The sequence below is a fragment of the Babylonia areolata genome, chromosome 4 (genome assembly GCF_041734735.1).
Source record: "Babylonia areolata isolate BAREFJ2019XMU chromosome 4, ASM4173473v1, whole genome shotgun sequence".
NCBI lineage: Eukaryota > Metazoa > Mollusca > Gastropoda > Neogastropoda > Buccinidae > Babylonia > Babylonia areolata.
This window is the reverse complement of record NC_134879.1, coordinates 52288727-52308454: the sequence shown is the minus strand read 5'-3', so window position 1 is coordinate 52308454 and position 19728 is coordinate 52288727. Positions and strand designations below refer to the sequence as shown.

The following is a 19728-nucleotide window of genomic DNA, read 5'->3' as shown; positions in this document are numbered from 1 at the left end:
TGTTAAAAAAAACAACTACTGCATCATCAGAAACCACCACCACTGATGTCACAGTTGTGGCCACCACTTCACTAGTACTGTCATCAGTATCATAGGAGCCAGTGGGGCAGTTGGGCATGATGTGATGATGGAACGTTCCAGAACCAGCTGGAAGACCTGATCTCTCACCAAACCTCCCTGGATATGGTGAGTGAGAAGTCGCAGGCCTTGCTGCTGACCAACGCAGACGCCAAGACTTCTCACGCCATCACTCAGCTCAACACGCGCTACCAGGCCATCATTGCTTTGGCCAAGGTCAGTCTTCCTCTGTTGCTTCCGAATTTCACAAAGAGAAATCTGTTGTGACAAAAAAGAATATAATGGAACAGAATAGAATGGAATACAACACAACTCCAATGTAATGCAGTGCAATACAATACAGTTCAATACCATACAAATACCAACACCACACCACAACACACCACACCACACAACAACACAACACCAAACCACACCACACCACACCACACAACACAACACAACACCACACAACACTACACCACACAACACAGCACCACACCACACAGCACAACACAGCACAGCACAACACCACATCACACCACACAGCACAACACCACACCACATCACACCACACAGCACACCACACAGCACAACACCACACCACACAGCACAGCACAACACCACACCACACCACACAGCACAGCACAACACCACACCACACCACACAGCACAACACCACACCACACCATACCACACAACACAACACAACATCACACCACACACCACACCACACCACACCACACCACACCACACCACACACAGTTCAGCATGCATGCGACGTGTGCAGGAGATGTGCAAGAACCTGGAGGCGGCCCACAACCACCACCGGCAGTACAAGCAGTGTCACCAGCAGTTCAGTGACTGGCTCAGGGACACGAGGCAGCACATCAAGGCCGTACAGGACGTCAGGGGGTCCAAGGACAATGTCCACAGCAGGCTGTCCAATCTGGATGTAAGACTAAAAGATTGTGTGTTTTGTTGTGTGTGTCTGTGTCTGTGTCTGTGTGTGAATGAATGGTGGTGTATGAATGAATGTATGTGTGTGTGTGTGTGTGCGTGTGTGTGTGTGTGTGTATCTCTCTCACTCTCTCTCTCTCTATATACAACTGCTTGTTTATGTGACTGTGTGTGTGTGTGTGTGTGTGTGTGTGTGTGTGTGTGTGAATGGTGGTATGTAAATGAATGTATGTGTATACAACTGCATGGTTATGTGAATGGGTGTGTGCATGTTTACCATGTGAGTGTGTGTGTGTGTGTGTGTGTGTGTGTGACAGAAGCTTGAAAATCATAATCATTTAATTGTAATCTTCTTTTTTATTTGTGGGATGCAACTCCCACATTCACTTGAATACACAAGTGGGCTTTTATATGTATGACTATCATACTCCGTTTTGGGGGGTAAGGGGGAGCAGGGGTGGGGGTGGGGTGGGGTTCATGCTGTATATGTTCTTGTTTCCACAACCCACCAAACACTGACATGGATTATGGGATCTTTAACATACGTAGTTCATCTCCTGACATTATTTTTAATATATATATTTCATCTCCTGCATGTGTGTACATACGAATGATTGGGTGTTTTTTTTCATAAATGGCTTCCCACACTCTATCCCCTCCTAAACAGATTCTGTAGTCTCATGTATCACAAAACTGCAGCGTATTTTGTTCTGTGGATCCTCCATTCCTGTCCAGCATGACATTCCCCTGTTTTATCTCCGTGACTTTTTCTGGACACAGGCCACCCAGGCAGCCCTTGACCATGGACACAGTCTGCTGCGATCCCTGCTGGACAGCTCAGAGAAGACACTGCCCACCACCAACACTAAGGGCTGCCAGTCCATCCGTCAGGAGACAGAGACTGCCAAGTCAGACTATGAAGACATCCTCACCCAGCTTTCTCAGGTCAGGGCATTGGCAGTCACTAGTTTGTTTTAGATAGTGACGGTTTGTTATGATGCAGTTGTAAAATCGAAATCAGTATTTGTTTTATGCTGCAGCACTTGTTTTGTTTTAGTTTTTACAGTGGATTATATCATCTCTGAAAGTTATTCCAGGTCACAGGGATATTAGAAAAGACAGTGTGACAAAACAGCACCATTATCAAAGCTGTGCAAGCACAAGCGAAAACATGAAATGTTGGGACACAGGCATAGTGAACAGACTTTTCTTCTTAAGGAAGACGTTCCATTGGTGTCTGCTGGTTGATGTTATTGCACACACTTGCTGAAGCAGGATGTTTCAATACTGACCTCTTCTGATTTACAGGTGAAGCGAAACCTGGAGACGGCACTGACACACTGGGATGACTTTGATCGTCTGTACCAGCAGCTGACGGAATGGGTCACTGAAGTTGAACGCAGACTTGCCTCTGACCCAGAGTTCAAGGCTGATCTGCCTGAAAAGCGATCAAGCCTGGAAAAATACAAGGTTTATATTTTTTGAAAAATTCTTTTTTTTAAAAACGACTTGCACTTCGTTTGAGAGCTTTCTTTTTAGGATTGCTTGTCAGAAAAGGAAGTGTAACAATTATTTTTATCAAAATGTTTGACACATTTCCAACATCTTTTCTCCTCTCAACAGTTGTGGAACTGCCAGTGTGTATAGACTCCTTCTCCTCTCTCATCTTGACTTTCATGCCAGGTTTAGGACATGTAGACTATACTATGTTACTACTTACTTCAACAATATAAAATTTTCCCCTTGCTTTTTCTAGGACCATGATTTATTTTTCACATGCAGAATTGATTCCTTCACACACATGTAGAAGAGGAATAATCTTTGCTTTTTCAAGGACTGAGATTTATGGTAGTTCAAGCACATGTAGAAGAGGGAGATAATCATTGCTTATTCAAGGACCAAGGTTTATAATTCAGCCTTCAAGCACATGCAGAAGAGGGGGATAATCATTGTTTTTTCAAGGACCAAGGTTTATGATTCAGCCTTCAAGCACATGTAAAGGAGGGAGATAATCATTGTTTTTCAAGGACCAAGGTTTATGATTCAGCCTTCAAGCACATGTAAAGGAGGGAGATAATCATTGTTTTTCAAGGACTAAGGTTTATGATTCAGCCTTCAAGCACATGTAGAAGAGGGAGATAACCCTTGTTTTTTCAAGGACCAAGGTTTATAATTCAGCCTTCAAGCACATGTAGAAGAGGGAGATAATCATTGCTTTTTCAAGGACCAAGGTTTATAATTCAGCCTTCAAGCACATGTAGAAGAGGGGGATAATCATTGCTTTTTCAAGGACCAAGGTTTATGATTCAGCCTTCAAGCACATGTAGAAGAGGGCAGTAATTGTGGCTCTTTCAGAGGGGAGAGGAGGGGGAGGCATGGTGGAGGGGTGTGATGAAGGGGACAGTGATATCATTTGTCTCATTGGTACGGCGCTCTGTCCTGACCAGACTCTGCAGTCGGACATCATCTCTCACAAAGACTTACTGGACCGACTGGCAGAGAAAGCAGACCAGGTGAAGGATGGCATTCCCCGATCTCATGTCTCTGAGCTCCAGGCACGCTACACAAAGCTACAGAAATCTTGCAAGGTGAGTTTTAAACTTACTGCCTTTCACTCAACACCAGGTGTTTTTTTTGGTTTTTTTGTGTGTGTTTTTGTTTGTTTGTTTGTTTTTGTTGAATATTGCATTGACTGCTTTTCAGCCTTCATTGATTGTTTGAAAGCTTAGAAGTGCCACTCTTAGCTTTCTCGAAGTGGAGCTGTTTCTTTTGCTTTACAGTGGAGATGAAACCATAACAAATAACGTTTCATTTTTGTATTTTCCATTGGCAAACTGTGGAAAGAAATAAACAAAATGAAGAGAAGGCAGCAAAAAACAATAACAAAACAACAACAACATAAAAACAAAACAAAACAAACAAAAAACCAGCTGGTGATATTAAAGCCAAACACATGTAGATTTATATAAACTGCTGCAGTATCATTTCAGTTAACCATGAATTTATGATTGTAACACAATGCACTGGTACTGGCCATGCATGTAAACAAACTGCATTGCACTTGATATTCAGCATGTATTCATTTGTGAACTGAGCGTTGCGCTGGTTGCAGGATGTGGTGGAGAAGGTGGAGGGGCAGGTGTCTGGGCACGAGGAGTACCGCAAGGCCTACATCGCCTGCCTGGACTGGCTGGCCAACACCAAGCACCACCTGCAGCGACTGTCCGACTTCTCTGGGGACAAACGCTCGCTGCAGGACCGGCTGCAGCAACTCAGGGTCAGTGCACACACTTCTGTGTTGTCCATTCGGCTGTTTCATTGGCAAGACAGGGTTGATATGCTGTGTGGAGAATGTGCATTTCTATGTATCCACTAGGCTATTTCATTAGCAAGGCTACTGTCAACTGCGGCGCATCAGTGCCATCCAGAAATATCTGTCCACTGACGCAACATCTAGACTTGTCGTTTCTCTCATTCTCTCTCGCCTTGACTACTGTAACTCTCTATTGTCTGGTTTGCCTGCTTCATCCATTCAGTCCCTTCAGCGCATACAAAACTCTGCTGCCCGAATCGTCCTCAGAAAGAAAAGATCTGAGCACATCACTCCTCTTTTGCAACATCTCCACTGGCTCCCTGTCTCACACCGAATAAAGTACAAGATCAGCACTCTATGTTATAGATGTATTCACAAAACTGCCCCTTCCTATCTCTGTGGCTGCCTTTACCTCTACACTCCATCTCACTCACTACGATCGGCTTCGGATCCACTCTGTTTACGCATACCCAGATTCAAACACTCGACTGTTGGCCGCCGTTCTTTCTCTGTTTCTGGACCTTGCGATTGGAATGAACTTCCTCTTTCGCTTCGTCAAGTCTCCACACTCAGCTCTTTCAAGTCTGGCCTTAAAACCCACCTCTTCCCAAAATAGCCTCCCTTGCCTACCCTTCCTTGTCTTTAGTTTCTACAGTTTTAGAGTTATGCATGCGTGTGAATGACTGGTGCGAAAGCGCTTTGATTTATCTCTGCACAAGATCCAGCGCTATATAAATACCATTATTATTATTATTAAGACTTGATAGATATATTTTAATCAATCAATCAATTAATTAGTCACTTTATTGTCTGAATCAGAGTACAGAAATTCACCGTCAGGCTCGTTGTAAAGATATTAAACACCTGTTTGAAGAGATGGTAGCTTTTAAAAGTGAAGACATTCATTCCATCATTAATTCAAACCACACAAACATAGCGGGAAAGAGTATAGGGTGATGAAATGAAGGGCGTTGCACTATCAACATCACAGTAAATTTGTTAACAATATAAATGCTAAGGTTCAACATACAAATACATTAGTAAATAAGTCTTAATGCTAAAATCAAACTTAATTTATATATATATATATATATATATATATATCTAAAATGATGGACAGGTGAGGGCAGGGGGCAGGTACTAATTAAATTAAAAGGTGAGAGAGGGGGAAGGGACTTAATATGATAACAAAGAAACCTTTATACACACACACGTACACACACACACATGAACACACACATGGACGTGTGCTCACGCACGTACACACACACACACACACACACACACACACACACACACACACGCACACATGCACACACACACATATCTAAGGCCACAATGCAAGTTAAGAGAATGTGTATATCTGTTTTTGCCATTTGTCAATAAAAGCTCCTTTGAACCAGTAGGTAGAACATTTAAACATAGATCCAAACTGGGACTCCATTGCCACATGCGAGACCACACCAAATAAGAATGCTAAGCACATAGACATCATCATCAGACACAACAGATAACAACATTGTTATTAAAAGTTTGTTTGTACCAGTAAATCCAAATATGAGAATGGAAAAAAAAAAAAATTTTTTTGAGCTGCCATTCTTATTAACTTTTTGTTGATGCTGACTTTTATCATCAAAGTGATCAGAGATTTTACAGTTTGTGTTTTTAGTGGAGAGAGGGCTTCAGAACTAAAGAAAGCCACACCTCTGAATGGGTTTTTTAATTCAAGCAACAACATTCCATCATTGATTCATTGATCAGCACAGAATAACTAAACCATTTTTCTTAAGTCTCACAACCATGTTGGTCTTTTTCCTTCATTTGAAAACAACCAGTTCCTGCATGATGATAACCACCCCACCTCCCACCCTCCCCACCCACCCACCCACCCACAGGATTTCAAAGCTGACCTGCAGCAAGGCCAGGAGATGCTGAACCACTGCGCGTCCCTGGGAGATCGCGTGTGCCAGACAACGGCCCCGCGAGGGCAGGACGTGATCCGCAGAGAGGTGCAGTCACTGCGCGACGACTGGGCCACTTTCTCCACGGCCGTGGCAGACGTGGAAAACAACTTGGAGTCCTGCATCGCCAACTGGCTGAAGTTGGACGACGAGCACACTGGCTTCTTGGCCTGGCTGGAACGCATGGACAGCAAGGTCAAGTGCTTCATGGAGCCCAGACCCAACCTGGCCCGCAAACGCCAGCACTTGCAGGAGGGAGAGGTGAGGGGGAACAAATACTGTGGCTTTGTTGGAAAGGTTTGTGCTATGTTTGGTGATATTTGTGTGGAAAGATATTTTTTGTTTGTCCATAAATGGTGATTAAGTTTAGTTTCTCATGATTTCCCATGCTTATGTATTCGTCTGTTCACTCACAGACACTTAAAACACACACACAAACACACATGTATGTATACATACACATACCCATGCACACACACACACGCACACACGCATACACACACACACACACACACACACACATGTACTGATACAAAAATGCTGTCTGTGTCAGTCTGTGTATATTCAATCTACTTAACTGTCATCAGGTATGACGAATCCCAATGTATGTCTGTTACAGGACCTGTACAACGATATCCTGAAACACAAGTCAGAGCTGGACAGGGTTAGAGACAAGGGAGATGCCATCATACAAAAGTCCAGTGACCCACGAGTCTCCAACAACATGATGCAGCTCTACACCAAATACCAGGCACTTTGCTCTGCTGCCAAGGTAGGGTTCACTTCAGGCTCTTCACCTTTGGCCCTTGCGTGTTCATGGCTTGATGTGTGCAGTCCTGAGTTGTATAGTGCGTGTGTGTGTGTGTGTGTGTGTGTGTGTGTGTGTGTGTGAAAGAATCTCTTTGGAAGTTAAAAAGAAAAACCACAAAAAACCAACAACCCAGAAAATAGTCTGATGAGCATTATATGAAGCAGGCTGATAAATTCAGAATCAAGTAGATATAATGTTTTATATGAATAAACAAGACGGCAGTGGAGGAAAACAAGCACACATAAATAACGCTCCATCACATTGAAAATGACATTACAAGCACGCTTTAAAGTTTGAATAATGCATTGTTTTTATTTCTGTTCTGTTTGCTTTGATTTGATATGTGCTATACACCAACATGGTCAGCTGACCCAAGAGATGTGTGTACTTTTCAGTCCATGGTCAGTCGGCTGAAGGATAACGTGGATGACCACAAGCAGTACGACGAAGCTTTGGACGACGCTGGTCACTGGCTGGCCTCCATCAGCGAACGTGTGTCGGCCTGCAACGACACCTCTGGGGACTGGCACCTGATCCAGGACCGCATTGAAGACATCAAGGTCAGCTTCCTGATCCTTTGTCTCACCCGCATTTCTTGCCTACCAGCTGTGAAGATGCTGAACTATCCGTACACTTTGACATCGTCTAGTTTACTTGTCAGTCCCAACATGATACTGTTTATGGTGATTGAGTGGAAATTATTTTGCTTCTTGTCTTACTTTTCTGGCTGACCTATTCTGTGAAGAAAAGTTTAATAATAAAAGTGACAGCATGAATATTATATTTGAGCTTTTAAGTCTTTGTAAGAGAAGATCGTTTCTTGAAGAATATTGGAGAGAAATTCTCCAAGGAGCCAGCCATGAATAGGGTGGTGGAAGTGTGTGGGAAGGAAGCCCTACATAATTGGAAGCTGAAAATGTTTTAACAGACTCTGAAATGAAAGGATTTTGTGGAAGCTGAGCATGTTTTCACAGACTCAGAAATGAAAGGATTTTGTGGAAGCTGAGCATGTTTTCACAGACTCAGAAATGAAAGGATTTTGTGGAAGCTGAGCATGTTTTCACAGACTCAGAAATGAAAGGATTTTGTGGAAGCTGAGCATGTTTTCACAGACTCAGAAATGAAAGGATTTTGTGGAAGCTGAAAATGTTTTAACAGACTCAGAAATGAAAGGATTTTGTGGAAGCTGAAAATGTTTTAACACACTCAGAAATGAAAGGATTTTGTGGAAAATGAGCATGTTTTAACGGACTCTGAAATGAAAGGATTTTGTGGAAGCTGAGCATGTTTTAACGGACTCTGAAATGAAAGGATTTTGTGGAAGCTGAGCATGTTTTAACGGACTCTGAAATAAAGGATTTTGTGGAAGCTGAGAATGTTTTGACAGACTCTGAAATGAAAGGATTTTGTGGAAGCTGAGCATGTTTTCACAGACTCTGAAATGAAAGGATTTTGTGGAAGCTGAGCATGTTTTCACAGACTCTGACATGAAAGGATTTTGTCAATCAACAGGTTTGCCTAGTATTGTGTTTTTAATAACAATTCATATCTGTTGTAATTATGAGTGTACCCCTGCCCCACCCACAAATAAAAAATGAGAAAAGAAAAAGAAAGAAAGAAAGAAAACTGTTGCCATATTGGAAAGGTCACTGACGGGCGCAATAGCCGAGTGGTTAAAGCGTTGGACTGTCAATCTGAGGGTCCCAGGTTCAAATCACGGTGACGGCGCCTGGTGGGTAAAGGGTGGAGATTTTTACGATCTCCCAGGTCAACATATGTGCAGACCTGCTAGTGCCTGAACCCCCTTCGTGTGTATATGCAAGCAGAAGATCAAATACGCACGTTAAAGATCCTGTAATCCATGTCAGCGTTCGGTGGGTTATGGAACCAAGAACATACCCAGCATGAACACCCCCGAAAACGGAGTATGGCTGCCTACATGGCGGGGTAAAAACGGTCATACACGTAAAAGCCCACTCGTGTGCATACGAGTGAACGCAGAAGAAGAAGAAGGAAAGGTCACTGTGCCATGTCAGTAAATGATTGTATGTTTGTTTTTTCACAGAAGCTGTTTTGATGTACTCCGGCAAAATGACACAAAACCCCCAAAAATTGTTTGTTCAGGATGTGGCAGCCACTATGGATGAGGGCCTGGCCAAAGTGAACTATGTGTGTGACCAGGCGGAGAAGATTCTGCCCAACACTTCCCTTGAGGGAAAGAAACTGATTGAAGAGCAAGTCACAGAGCTCACTAATGACTGGGTAGGCTGCATCTCATTCATTGTTCTCTTTTGTATGGTCTGTGTGTGTGTGTGTGTGTGTGTGTGTGTGTGTGTGTGTGTTCAGATCTGTGAGAGAGTGAGTGTCAGTATGGGTATGCACATATGATTTTCTTTTTATCATGTTGATTGTAGGACATATCATTTTTGATTGTTTTGAATGTAAAAAGAGAGATACAATATGGATAAGAAAAAATGATTTCAAAAGGTCACATTGTCCAGTACTTTACCTTTATTGACAGCGCTTGAGGACAGAAATTTGAATTTTCTTTATATGTTTGTGAATCGTATTCATATTTAGACTCATATGCATGAAATAAGAGCTTTCTTTAGTTATTTCTGCATAGTTTTCAGTGGGTTTTTTTTTGTTTGTTTGTTTGTTTTTTTCTTTTCTTCTTTTTTTTTTTTAAAAAACAACTTCATCACTGATCCACAATACCTGTGCAGGAGAAATTGAACACGGAGATTAAGGAGTGCAGCAGCATGCTGGAAGGGGTGCAGCAGAGATGGCACGAATATGAACAGTATTACGGCAGCCTGGTTCGGTGGCTGGCTGACACCGAGAACACCCTGCTCACTGACCCAGAACCCAGGGCGCTTCTGGTGGAACGCAAGAGCCAGCTGGACAAGTACAAGGTGAAGAATCAACCAGTGTTGGTTTGTGTGGGTGTTTGGAGGTTTGGGGAGAGTGTGATTCAGTTTTATTTGGTTTTTGCTGTTGATCTTGTGTGTGTGTGTGTGTGTGTGTGTGTGGTCTGTGTGTGTGTGGGGGGGGGAGGGGGTTGGGGGGGTGTAAGCTCATGATTTCTCAGTGTGAGAGAAATCATGGGATTGCGAGAAATTGTGGGCTAACAGGGGGTGTACATGTGATTGTGAGAAGTGTGTGGTATGTGGAGGGTGTATGTGTGTGTGTGTGTGTGTGAAAACGTCGGAAGGAAAGAAAGTGTATACTTGTGTATAATGCATTCCTGTGATTTCTTTTTGCGCAAGATGAATTTTTAAAAAAGTTTTTCAAATGTTACATTTGCTTAAAATATTCAGTTTTCATAACCTGTCTTTGTTTTTTTCTTGTGTTTCCAGTTGATTCTTTCCGATGTTGAGAACCACCGTCGTCTTGTCAATGAACTGACAGAAAGAGTAGCCAACCTTGAGGCATTGTGTGACAACCCAGAAGTCTCTGCATCTCTGGAGGATGTACAGTCGCGTTACAACAAAGTCCTCTACAAAGCCAAGGTATGTTACAATAGTTTGTATGGTGATTCTGTTTTGTAATGTGGAGATGAATAAAAAAAAAAAAAAATGTGACCTACTTAGGCAGGATTATGATTGCTTGTTTTGAAATGATCCGTATGATTTGCAAAGATCCACCTGACTAAAAGTTGAAAACAAATTTTAAAAACCTAAATGGTGATGAGCATGGATTTATGCTCACAAGACCACATGTAGGCAGAGACACTGTACACACACACACACACACACACACACACACACAGAGGTAAAATCTGAACTGCTGTTGTTTTGAAAAAGAAATATAATTGTATTTAGACCGCAATTTGCAGTACACTGAACCCTGGAAATATATAAAACACACTTTTGATCCTGCCTAAAACATGGCCACATTCTCTTCAGCACAGTAGCAACTGCTTGAGACTCACAAGTGATGGGATTACATTCTTATTTATCTGACTAACAGATTCATATATTCTTACTGTTTAAAACTTTTGGGGTAGGGGGGGCAGGCAAGGGGGGAGGGGGGGGGGTGGGAGTTATCAAATAAGAAATGAAGACAAAGTAGATATTTTTACATGATGTCAGACATCATTTCTGGCCTGATGCAGTAGACCTTTAGGAGAAACTGTGGGACAGAACGGAGTCCTTGCAATGGACTGCAGATTTAACTCACTCAGTACGGCCAGTCCTCTCTTCTCCTCTACACAGACCCCTCGGATGTCCAGTGGGTGTCTGAATGACCCAACCTTTAGCTTCCATCATCAGAATTGTGGTATTCTTTGTCAACATTCACCTCTTCAGTGTAAGAGCCTTCCGCTTGCAATATTTCGATGATGGTAATTGGGGTGAAACGCTGTTAACGTCATCTCTTTCGCCGTTCGTATGGAAAGAGTTAATCACTGCAAAAAAAACAGCTATACAGCATGGCAACTGGAACACAGACGAAGAAGAAGCATTACCTGATGTGTGTGTGTGTGTCCAGGACATGGTGGAGGCCCAGCAGAGGCTGTATGACGAGCACCATGATTTCCATGAGGCCCAGCAGGAGTGTGAAAAGTGGCTGCTCCAGATGTCCTTCCGCCTCATGGCGCACAACAACCTCAACGTCTCCTCCATGGAACTCACCGAACGCCAGATTGAGAAACACAGGGTAAAATCGGTCACAATTTTCAAATTGCGCTAAAAGATATGCCTCGATGTTGCATGATTATTTAAGTTCATTTATTGGCTTACAGAGTATAAGGTGCTTGTGCAGGTGTTAGGACTTTGCATTTTAAAATACACCACATACAAGGTATTTTTTGTAAGTTACGTGGTGAAGAAGCCTTTAAGGTAGTGCAAGACCAAAGCAAAGTCCAGTGGGTTTGTTTTTGTTTTTGTTTTGTGATAGTAATTTATTGAGCTAGTTATTTCTCATGCACAGTACTTATTTTTCATTTCAGTATATTTTAGATGAGGAATTATAGTATTATCGGAGAAGCACTTACTTTAAAATCAGTGATAGTATCCCAGTAATTTTGCTCAAGACATACTGTTTATTCAGTGTTTTCTTGAAAAACGATTTTTTAAAACTTGTCATTGCGAGCATACTTGCATTCCTACTTCCTTTTGTAATGATGTTTTTTCTGTGTATTATAATTCTTGTATGTATCATCATCATTGTGTCTGAAGCCAGTGATTGTGATGCAGATACTGGTGCGGGAGATAGAAGACTATCGGCTGACGCTGGACAGTGTGAGTCGGCTAGGTCACCACCTGATGCAGAACAATGCCCGCATCCCTCGCTTGATCCACACAGTGCAGTCCCAGCTGCAGAACCTGGAGGAGAGCTACATGAATCTTCAGTCCACTGCCCATCAGATCAGAGTGAGTACCTCTCTTCTGCACCATGGCCTGAAAAGGTCGACACATCTTGGTGGCTGTGTTTGTACCTGTGTGTGTGTGTGTGTGTGTGTGTGTGACGTTTTCCTGACCGTTTGTTTGCTTGTGTGAATGTGTGATTTTGTTGTGTTTTCAAGATTTTTTTTTTTTCTTACTGCTTGTGTGATGGATGGAGAAATCTTTTGATCCTACAGATTCTTTATTGCGGCAAGCTTTTTTTTTTTTTTTTTTTTTTTTTTTGGTCATTGGCTGTTGGGAAGCAATGGGGGTATAAGCTTTGATGCTTTGAAGGTAAGAAAGTTGACAGCATTTCTGCATCCATCCCACAGGTCAGCTAGGGCTTGATCCACAGAGTGGCAAGAAAAACGCCACTTTCTCCATAGCAAGCCTAGATTAGCAGCCAGACTACAGTAGACATTTTTTGGATAATATGATCTGTTTCTTCAGCAAAAAGTAATCAGACTAGTTTTGATTAATCAAAAGTAGCTCACAGAAAAAATTAAAACAAACCAAACAGTTCTTTATCAGGAGTTTAGTACTGAACATACACCAGTCTTTCAAATTTATTGACATTTGCGGCACATTTCTTGTTACTGAAAATCTATCAGCTAGTAGTTATTCCATCTGCAAAGAAAGAAATTGGAAATCTAATGGACGAACGCAAATATCTGGATGATGGGTAAATATTGAATTGAAGAGTGCATTGCTGCAGCACAGGTTTTAAGTGAACTGAAAGTTAACTTCTTTGACATCACATTTTAAACAACGAAAAGTTAACATTTGATATAAGATTCCAGGAAAAGACATACTTTTTCAAATACACTGGACAACACATTTAACTTCTTTATGTGTAGCTGTGAATGCACTATGAGAATCTGTCGGAGTGTTTGTCACAGTTGTTATTCAGAGTAACCACACTTCATAATCTCCTGTGTCACGCAAAATAACACAAGCACTAAACTGTCTTCACTGAAGTCACAGAGTATGTGTTGTTGTTTTTTTTGTGAAGCCCACTTTCTGATCAGTTCCTGCACTTCAGAATAGAGTCCCATTACAAAAGGATCAAGACCCTTCGGTAGTTCCTCAGTAGTACCTCTATTTTTTGTCTTTCTTTTTGTGTTTCTGTGTTTATTTTAAAGTCTGGGTCTGAATTCTACTGCGGACAAAAGTTGATGTATGCATCTCCACCCAACTCTGATTTACCCTGATCCCGTCTTTTTGTGTCAACTTGGTTGCTGGAATGTGTCCTTAAAATATCTTAAAACTACCCCCCTGGAAATGCGGTCATTTCTACCACACATTCCTTTTTTTAAAAAAAACCATCCTGTTGCCAAGTGAGTTGTCTGCCGAAGACAAGACGAGTGTGATGCTGATGAATGTTGTAAAGATTTGCATGTACCAATGCTGGCTGCCACTTCTGTCATCATTGTGATTCCAATCTGTACTGCATGAATCTGGATTGGGAAGTGGTTGTGTTTTTTCTCCTTTTTTTTCTTTTCTTCGTGGCTTTATCACCCTGCCTCCCCATGTGGTTTGCACCCTGCTGACACCCTGTCACTGAACGCTGGCTAATGACTTCACACTGACATGTCTGACTGCTTTCCCTCCCAATCCTCCACCTGCATTGGCTTGTCACTTTTAGTCATGGATGTAATGTGTCCTGTAGATGATCATTGTGCTGTGACTGATTTAGTTTAGAGCTGAAACAGTTAGACACTAATGTATCTAACAAAAGTCTCCTGTGATTTTTTTTTTTAATGAATATATTTTCTTTACTGTTGAACATAATCTGAAGCTGAAATTAGTGATTAATCTGGGAGAGGAAGCCATAGAAAATCACTCATAAGAAAGAAGTATGTGAGCATGAAACCAGATGATGCAAGTTTAGTCTCCTCCAGACTTGAATTCTACAAACTGTGGCCACTGGCTTAATTCCATGACCAAGGCATAATCTAGTGGTCTGAAATTTGCCAGATTTTTCCAGTTTCATTAATGATATTTAAGTAAAAGAGAGGGGCAGAAAGAATACTCGCTTTCTCTTTAGTAAAAGTCTTTTTTTCTAAAATTGAGTTTTGGCATCCGTGGAGTTGAGAGACACATATGAATGAGCAAATAAAAGTAGAATAAATTATGATCCATATGCAAACAAGGTTTGAAGTGGACAGGATGAGCAATATAACAAAAGTATGGAAACAATACTGTCACTGCATTAATCAAATAAAACATTTAGCAAATAATGATGAGACATTCTGTCTCTTGCCTTCTGGGTTTTTTTTCTTGGTTTTTTTTTCTTCTTCAGTTCAGTATCAAAGTTCATGCCAACAGATCATGTCTTTTTTGTAGCATGAAAGAAAGAGTGTGTTTATGTGGGGCATAAATGTCTTCTGTTTTGGATAAAATGAATTTGGTGCATTCTGTCATGGTTGCTTTATCTTTAAACTGGTGCCACATTGCAAGAAAAGATGTGACTACATGGTTATCAATATTGAACACTTAAAAAAAACAAAAAAAACCCACTATATTCTAATTGGTAATTTGATAACTACTTGCTGCTTAGATTTATATTTTTTCTAACACAAGAAATATTACTTCATATCAGTGATATTAAGATAAGTTAGTTGCAAGTTTATTCACTTTTTAATATTTTGCAAGTTTATTCATTTCTTAAAATGTACCTGATATTGCTTAGATTTTAAAAGAACAAAAATGGCAATTTGTAGTGCATAGAAACCAAACAAATCAATCTTTGAGAATCATCCACATTTAAAAAATGTGTTAGAAATAACACATAATATTTTAGCAAGCACACGGGATATTATGGTAATTGTATTCAAAATAGAAGAAATATTCACCATTTTTTCCACAGATTATCCAGATTTATATCTTGAAAAGAAAGAGTGTGAAAGAACGTTATAAGGAAATTGTTTGTAAAGTTTGCATTGATTAATTTGAGTACAGTCTGCAGAAATTATTTTGAGCAGTAAAAGTTTCTTATCAGTTCAAATTAATCAGTTACTGTCGTTTCTGTGGTTGATTAACCAGAGTGAAAGCTAACTGTTCAAACTGTAGCTATAGAGAACAACACTTTTTCCCCAAAATTAGGAATGCACAATTTTGTTAGTGTGCTTTCTTCTGTCCTAAAATGTGTACATCAACTTCTGTTTGCACAAACAGGATATTTCTCTTGCTACTCACATATGCATGCTGAATACTGCTCGATTTAGATTGATAGATAAATGCATTGTGACTGTTTTTATTAATTTTATGTCTTTTTGCTCCCATTGTTTTTATTTATCGATTTATCTTTTTGTTCCCATTAAAAAATCATGTCATAACACTGTGCTATATGACTTGTATTGGGTATTGCATGGGTGCCTGGCAGGTAGAGAATGCCTGCCAGAAGCCTGTTTTCTTTAAGACGAACAGGATTTTAACAGATTGGAAGAAAAGTTGCACGTTTTCTTCCAACAGCTTGTCTGATAGAATCTTTACAAAATGCTTCAGATCAGACTCTCCTCTCCTATGATGTCATCAGATGTATGTGTTTATACTCCAGCTTTTTATTTATGCATGTGGATTATTGGTGGGTAGGGAGATGGGTTGGCTTTTCTGATTAGAAAGAAGATATTGATAGCAGTAAAAGATAGTTATTTTGCTACATCATCCATTTTGCATGAGGTTACCTAAGCAGATGTTTTGGTAACAGCGATTCAGTGGGATGGACATCACTTATGTGTGTGCATGCACACATGTGTATGTATGGATGGATGGATGTTTGGGATGCAGGAGGGACATGGGGTGGAAAGATGGTGCAGGGTGGGGGAGAGGAGTGTTCTTCATTACTAGCATCATTAATGATGTGTTATATCATAAGTTGTTTTATGTTTTGTTGGTGTTATAGTTTTGATAGCAGACATTTCATAGGCATCTGTTTTAGACAGAATGTTCCCTTCTATCTGATGATGATGATGATGATGATTATGAAAGTAAGAAGCATAGAAGGGGAGGATGATGATGGATAAACAAGTGCTGAAGATGATGACAACAAGAATGACAGCTGCAACATTAATGATGTTGATGGCACTGGTCAGTTTTGGAGATATTTGACAATAAATCAGTATATACAATGTTCCTGAAACAGAAATGCTGTTACCAAAAGAATATTTATGCTAAAGATTATAATCAAATCAGCAGCACTCACTATTGATTTTGAATTCCTTTTGTCAGTCCTTGAAACAAAAGAAAACATCTTTTTTCATATTCAGTAATTGTTCATATGCAATTAGTTCAACTATGACTGTGCTAAAGAACAAAGAAAAATATCTCAACACTTGTTTAGCACTTGATTGATTGCTCCTATTTGCAGACTGTGCTTCAGTTCTTCATTTTTATTGCAAAATCAAATTTAAATGATAATATGACTATGCTGCTTTATCGTTCACATACCCCTTACCCTTTATATCTTCTGGGTTGAAAGTCTCTGGCTGTGCATGTCCTTGACCTGTTTTCTCAGTTCTGCTTTAGGTCAATAGTTTTTGTTTTTGAGTTGTTGTTGTTTTTTTCATCATTGCCTCCACTGTGTGGTGTCCTTGGATATACAATCTTGCGTATAATATTAGAAAGCTACTCATGATATCATTTAGTCATTTTTATCTCAGGACTATTGTTTGTATTCAGTAACATATAAGGCAACTTGCAAATAGTATGATACATATTGTTTCCAATGCAACAGTCTCACCACTAAATGAGATTTCTTTCTTCAAGATTTTGATAGCATTTTTTTTCAATTAATCTTCTCCTTTGTAGCTTCACAGTCAATTGTAATAGCAAGAAAAGAATCCAATTGGTGCACTTACCTGTCTTCTGCCCATACATTGGAAAATCATGGTTTCAAAGGCTGACCGGTGTTTAAAGTTGAATGCTGCATCATTGTGGAGATGATTGTTTCTCTAGTGGCTTCCCCCCCCCCCCCCCCCCCCCCCACAATTCACTTAGCACTGAATAACTACAGTAAATTTTGAACAGTTCTATAAGTGGTTATATAAGGATTGCGACCTTATACTTTGTTCTGGAACTTCAGTGGAGGTTCATAGCTGCATACCCATCTTTCTGTGGCTGTCATGTTTTCTCCATAGTGCCCTGGGTTACATTTTCTGCGTAAACTGTATTTGTATTTCTTTTTATCACAACAGATTTCTCTGTGTGAAATTCGGGCTGCTCTCCCCAGGGAGAGCTCGTCGCTACACTACAGCGCCACCCATTTTTTTTGTATTTTTTCCTGCGTGCAGTTTTATTTGTTTTTCCTATCGCAGTGGATTTTTCTACAGAATTTTGCCAGGAACAACCCTTTTGTTGCTGTGGGTTCTTTTACATGTGCTAAATGCATGCTGCACACGGGACCTCGGTTTATCGTCTCATCCGAATGACTAGCGTCCAGACCACCACTCAAGGTCTAGTGAAGAGGGAGAAAATATCGGCGGCTTAGCCGTGATTCGAACCAGCGCGCTCACATTCTCTCGCTTCCTAGGTGGACGCGTTACCTCTAGGCCATCACTCCACTGTAACCCAGCCATTGAATACTGTGATATATTTATCTTTTTTTCTGGGTATCAGACAGGAGGACATGTCAGGCAGAACTTTCCTTTACCATTCTCTTTGATATTCATTGATAGCTCTGGTGAATTTGTTTAGTCTTCATCTCCCTCCAGCTTCTCCCCATTCTTTTCTTTTGCTGGATTGGGCTACACTTGTCGAAACTCTTATCTGTGTCAACAGAACATTGACTGTACATAGAAAATCATGTGTTTTATTTCATTTTAAATAACTGTGTTGTGTCATTACCTTTTATTGGCAGTACATTTATTTAGAAAAAAAAAGTATTTCCAGATACCTACTGAAGCTCACTGAGGGGTGTGCACACTCTGATCTGTCTGTAGACTGGATTTAGATCAAATTTAGTTGTTATAGAGTCAATGGACAGACTCACAGCCAGTTGAAGATAAGCATATATATGTCAGAAAAAATGTTAGATATAAAAATAGTGTATGGAAATGATATTACAAAGTAGAACAGACAGAAAGGTTTTCATTATATCAACAAGAAATATGTAAGAAGTATAAGAATGAGATTACCTTCTAGAAGCGATAGAAAAATGTCAATGATACAGAAACCATGTATTGAAATGTACAAGATTACCCACTAGAGGAAAGACATGACAGGGGAAGACTGTAGCCAGAAAACATTTTACAGGGCATACAAGCAAGCAAAAGAGTTTCTGAATGTACACTGACATGGTCCATTTTGCTCCTTTCCCACAGGCGGTCTTGGATCACTTAGATATACATTGGTACCCTTACTACACTTCCAACTACCCCCACAAGCGTAAACCCCTTCTCTGACTGCTGGAGTGTGAAGCATCTGGTGTGATTTGATGACTTTACCATCGTTGGTTTGGGCTTCAACTGTCCTGACAGCAAACCAGTGAAATGTGCAGTTGTCATGTTGAAAGTGGACTGGCAAAGATGGCTGGATGATTTTTGATGCTGTGTGTGAGAGAATAGTGCAGCTTACATGGACAGGAACTGAATGCAGCAAACTTGAGTGATGGTAGTTCAGAAGCAAGGAGGACATATTTCATTCAACAAAGATCTGAAGTAATGTCAAAATATTGTGACAATTCATGTGACTGGTCGTTCAATAATTATGTGATTATTTGTCTTTTGCAGATGGCACAAATCGCCACTGTTACTTCTCGCGTAAAGTTTCGTTATTTCTAAACATACAGGCTGCTTGATCTAGCTTATTAGGCTTGATGCAGTTATGCCAGTTGAGTGTTTGTGTGCTCGGTTGCCTGTTTATTTCATGGCTTGGTCATACCATAGCAGTCATTGTCATACTATGGCTATCATTGTCATACCATTGACTTTTTTTTCCCATCATCACATTTGAACCATGTAGTGTTGAAGTGTCAGAGTGCTCATATTTTTTATATGTGCATCATATCAAAGGCTTTTTTTCTGTTGGCTGTAGATGAGTGTCATGTATACTAATCACTGGTTTAATGCAAAATCTGCTGAACAATGCAAGTATTACACTTTGGATGTTCAGTGTTTCCCATCCATTCCACCCAGTATCAGTTTGTATCTATTGTCAATTTATCATAACTTTTGTAAATTAACCAAAGTTCTTGTGTACCAACTTTTTTTTTTAAGATTGTGTTTACATCACTATATAATG

The 19728-nt window shown here is 40.4% G+C and overlaps 1 protein-coding gene across 5 annotated transcripts in view; it reads left to right on the top strand.

The window, feature by feature from the left end:
- LOC143281295 (muscle-specific protein 300 kDa-like) overlaps positions 1 to 19728 on the top strand; it is a 167998-nt gene that overhangs the window by 116337 nt on the left and 31933 nt on the right. For all 5 annotated transcript variants that reach the window (XM_076586452.1, XM_076586448.1, XM_076586451.1 and 2 more), the window contains 14 exons: positions 142 to 294; positions 848 to 1012; positions 1798 to 1962; positions 2326 to 2487; positions 3465 to 3605; positions 4130 to 4294; positions 6226 to 6552; positions 6911 to 7063; positions 7498 to 7662; positions 9227 to 9364; positions 9829 to 10017; positions 10462 to 10614; positions 11594 to 11761; positions 12301 to 12477. In XM_076586452.1, coding sequence (XP_076442567.1) covers positions 142 to 294; positions 848 to 1012; positions 1798 to 1962; positions 2326 to 2487; positions 3465 to 3605; positions 4130 to 4294; positions 6226 to 6552; positions 6911 to 7063; positions 7498 to 7662; positions 9227 to 9364; positions 9829 to 10017; positions 10462 to 10614; positions 11594 to 11761; positions 12301 to 12477 — 2421 coding nt within the window. The remainder of the gene's footprint in view (positions 1 to 141; positions 295 to 847; positions 1013 to 1797; positions 1963 to 2325; positions 2488 to 3464; positions 3606 to 4129; positions 4295 to 6225; positions 6553 to 6910; positions 7064 to 7497; positions 7663 to 9226; positions 9365 to 9828; positions 10018 to 10461; positions 10615 to 11593; positions 11762 to 12300; positions 12478 to 19728) is intronic.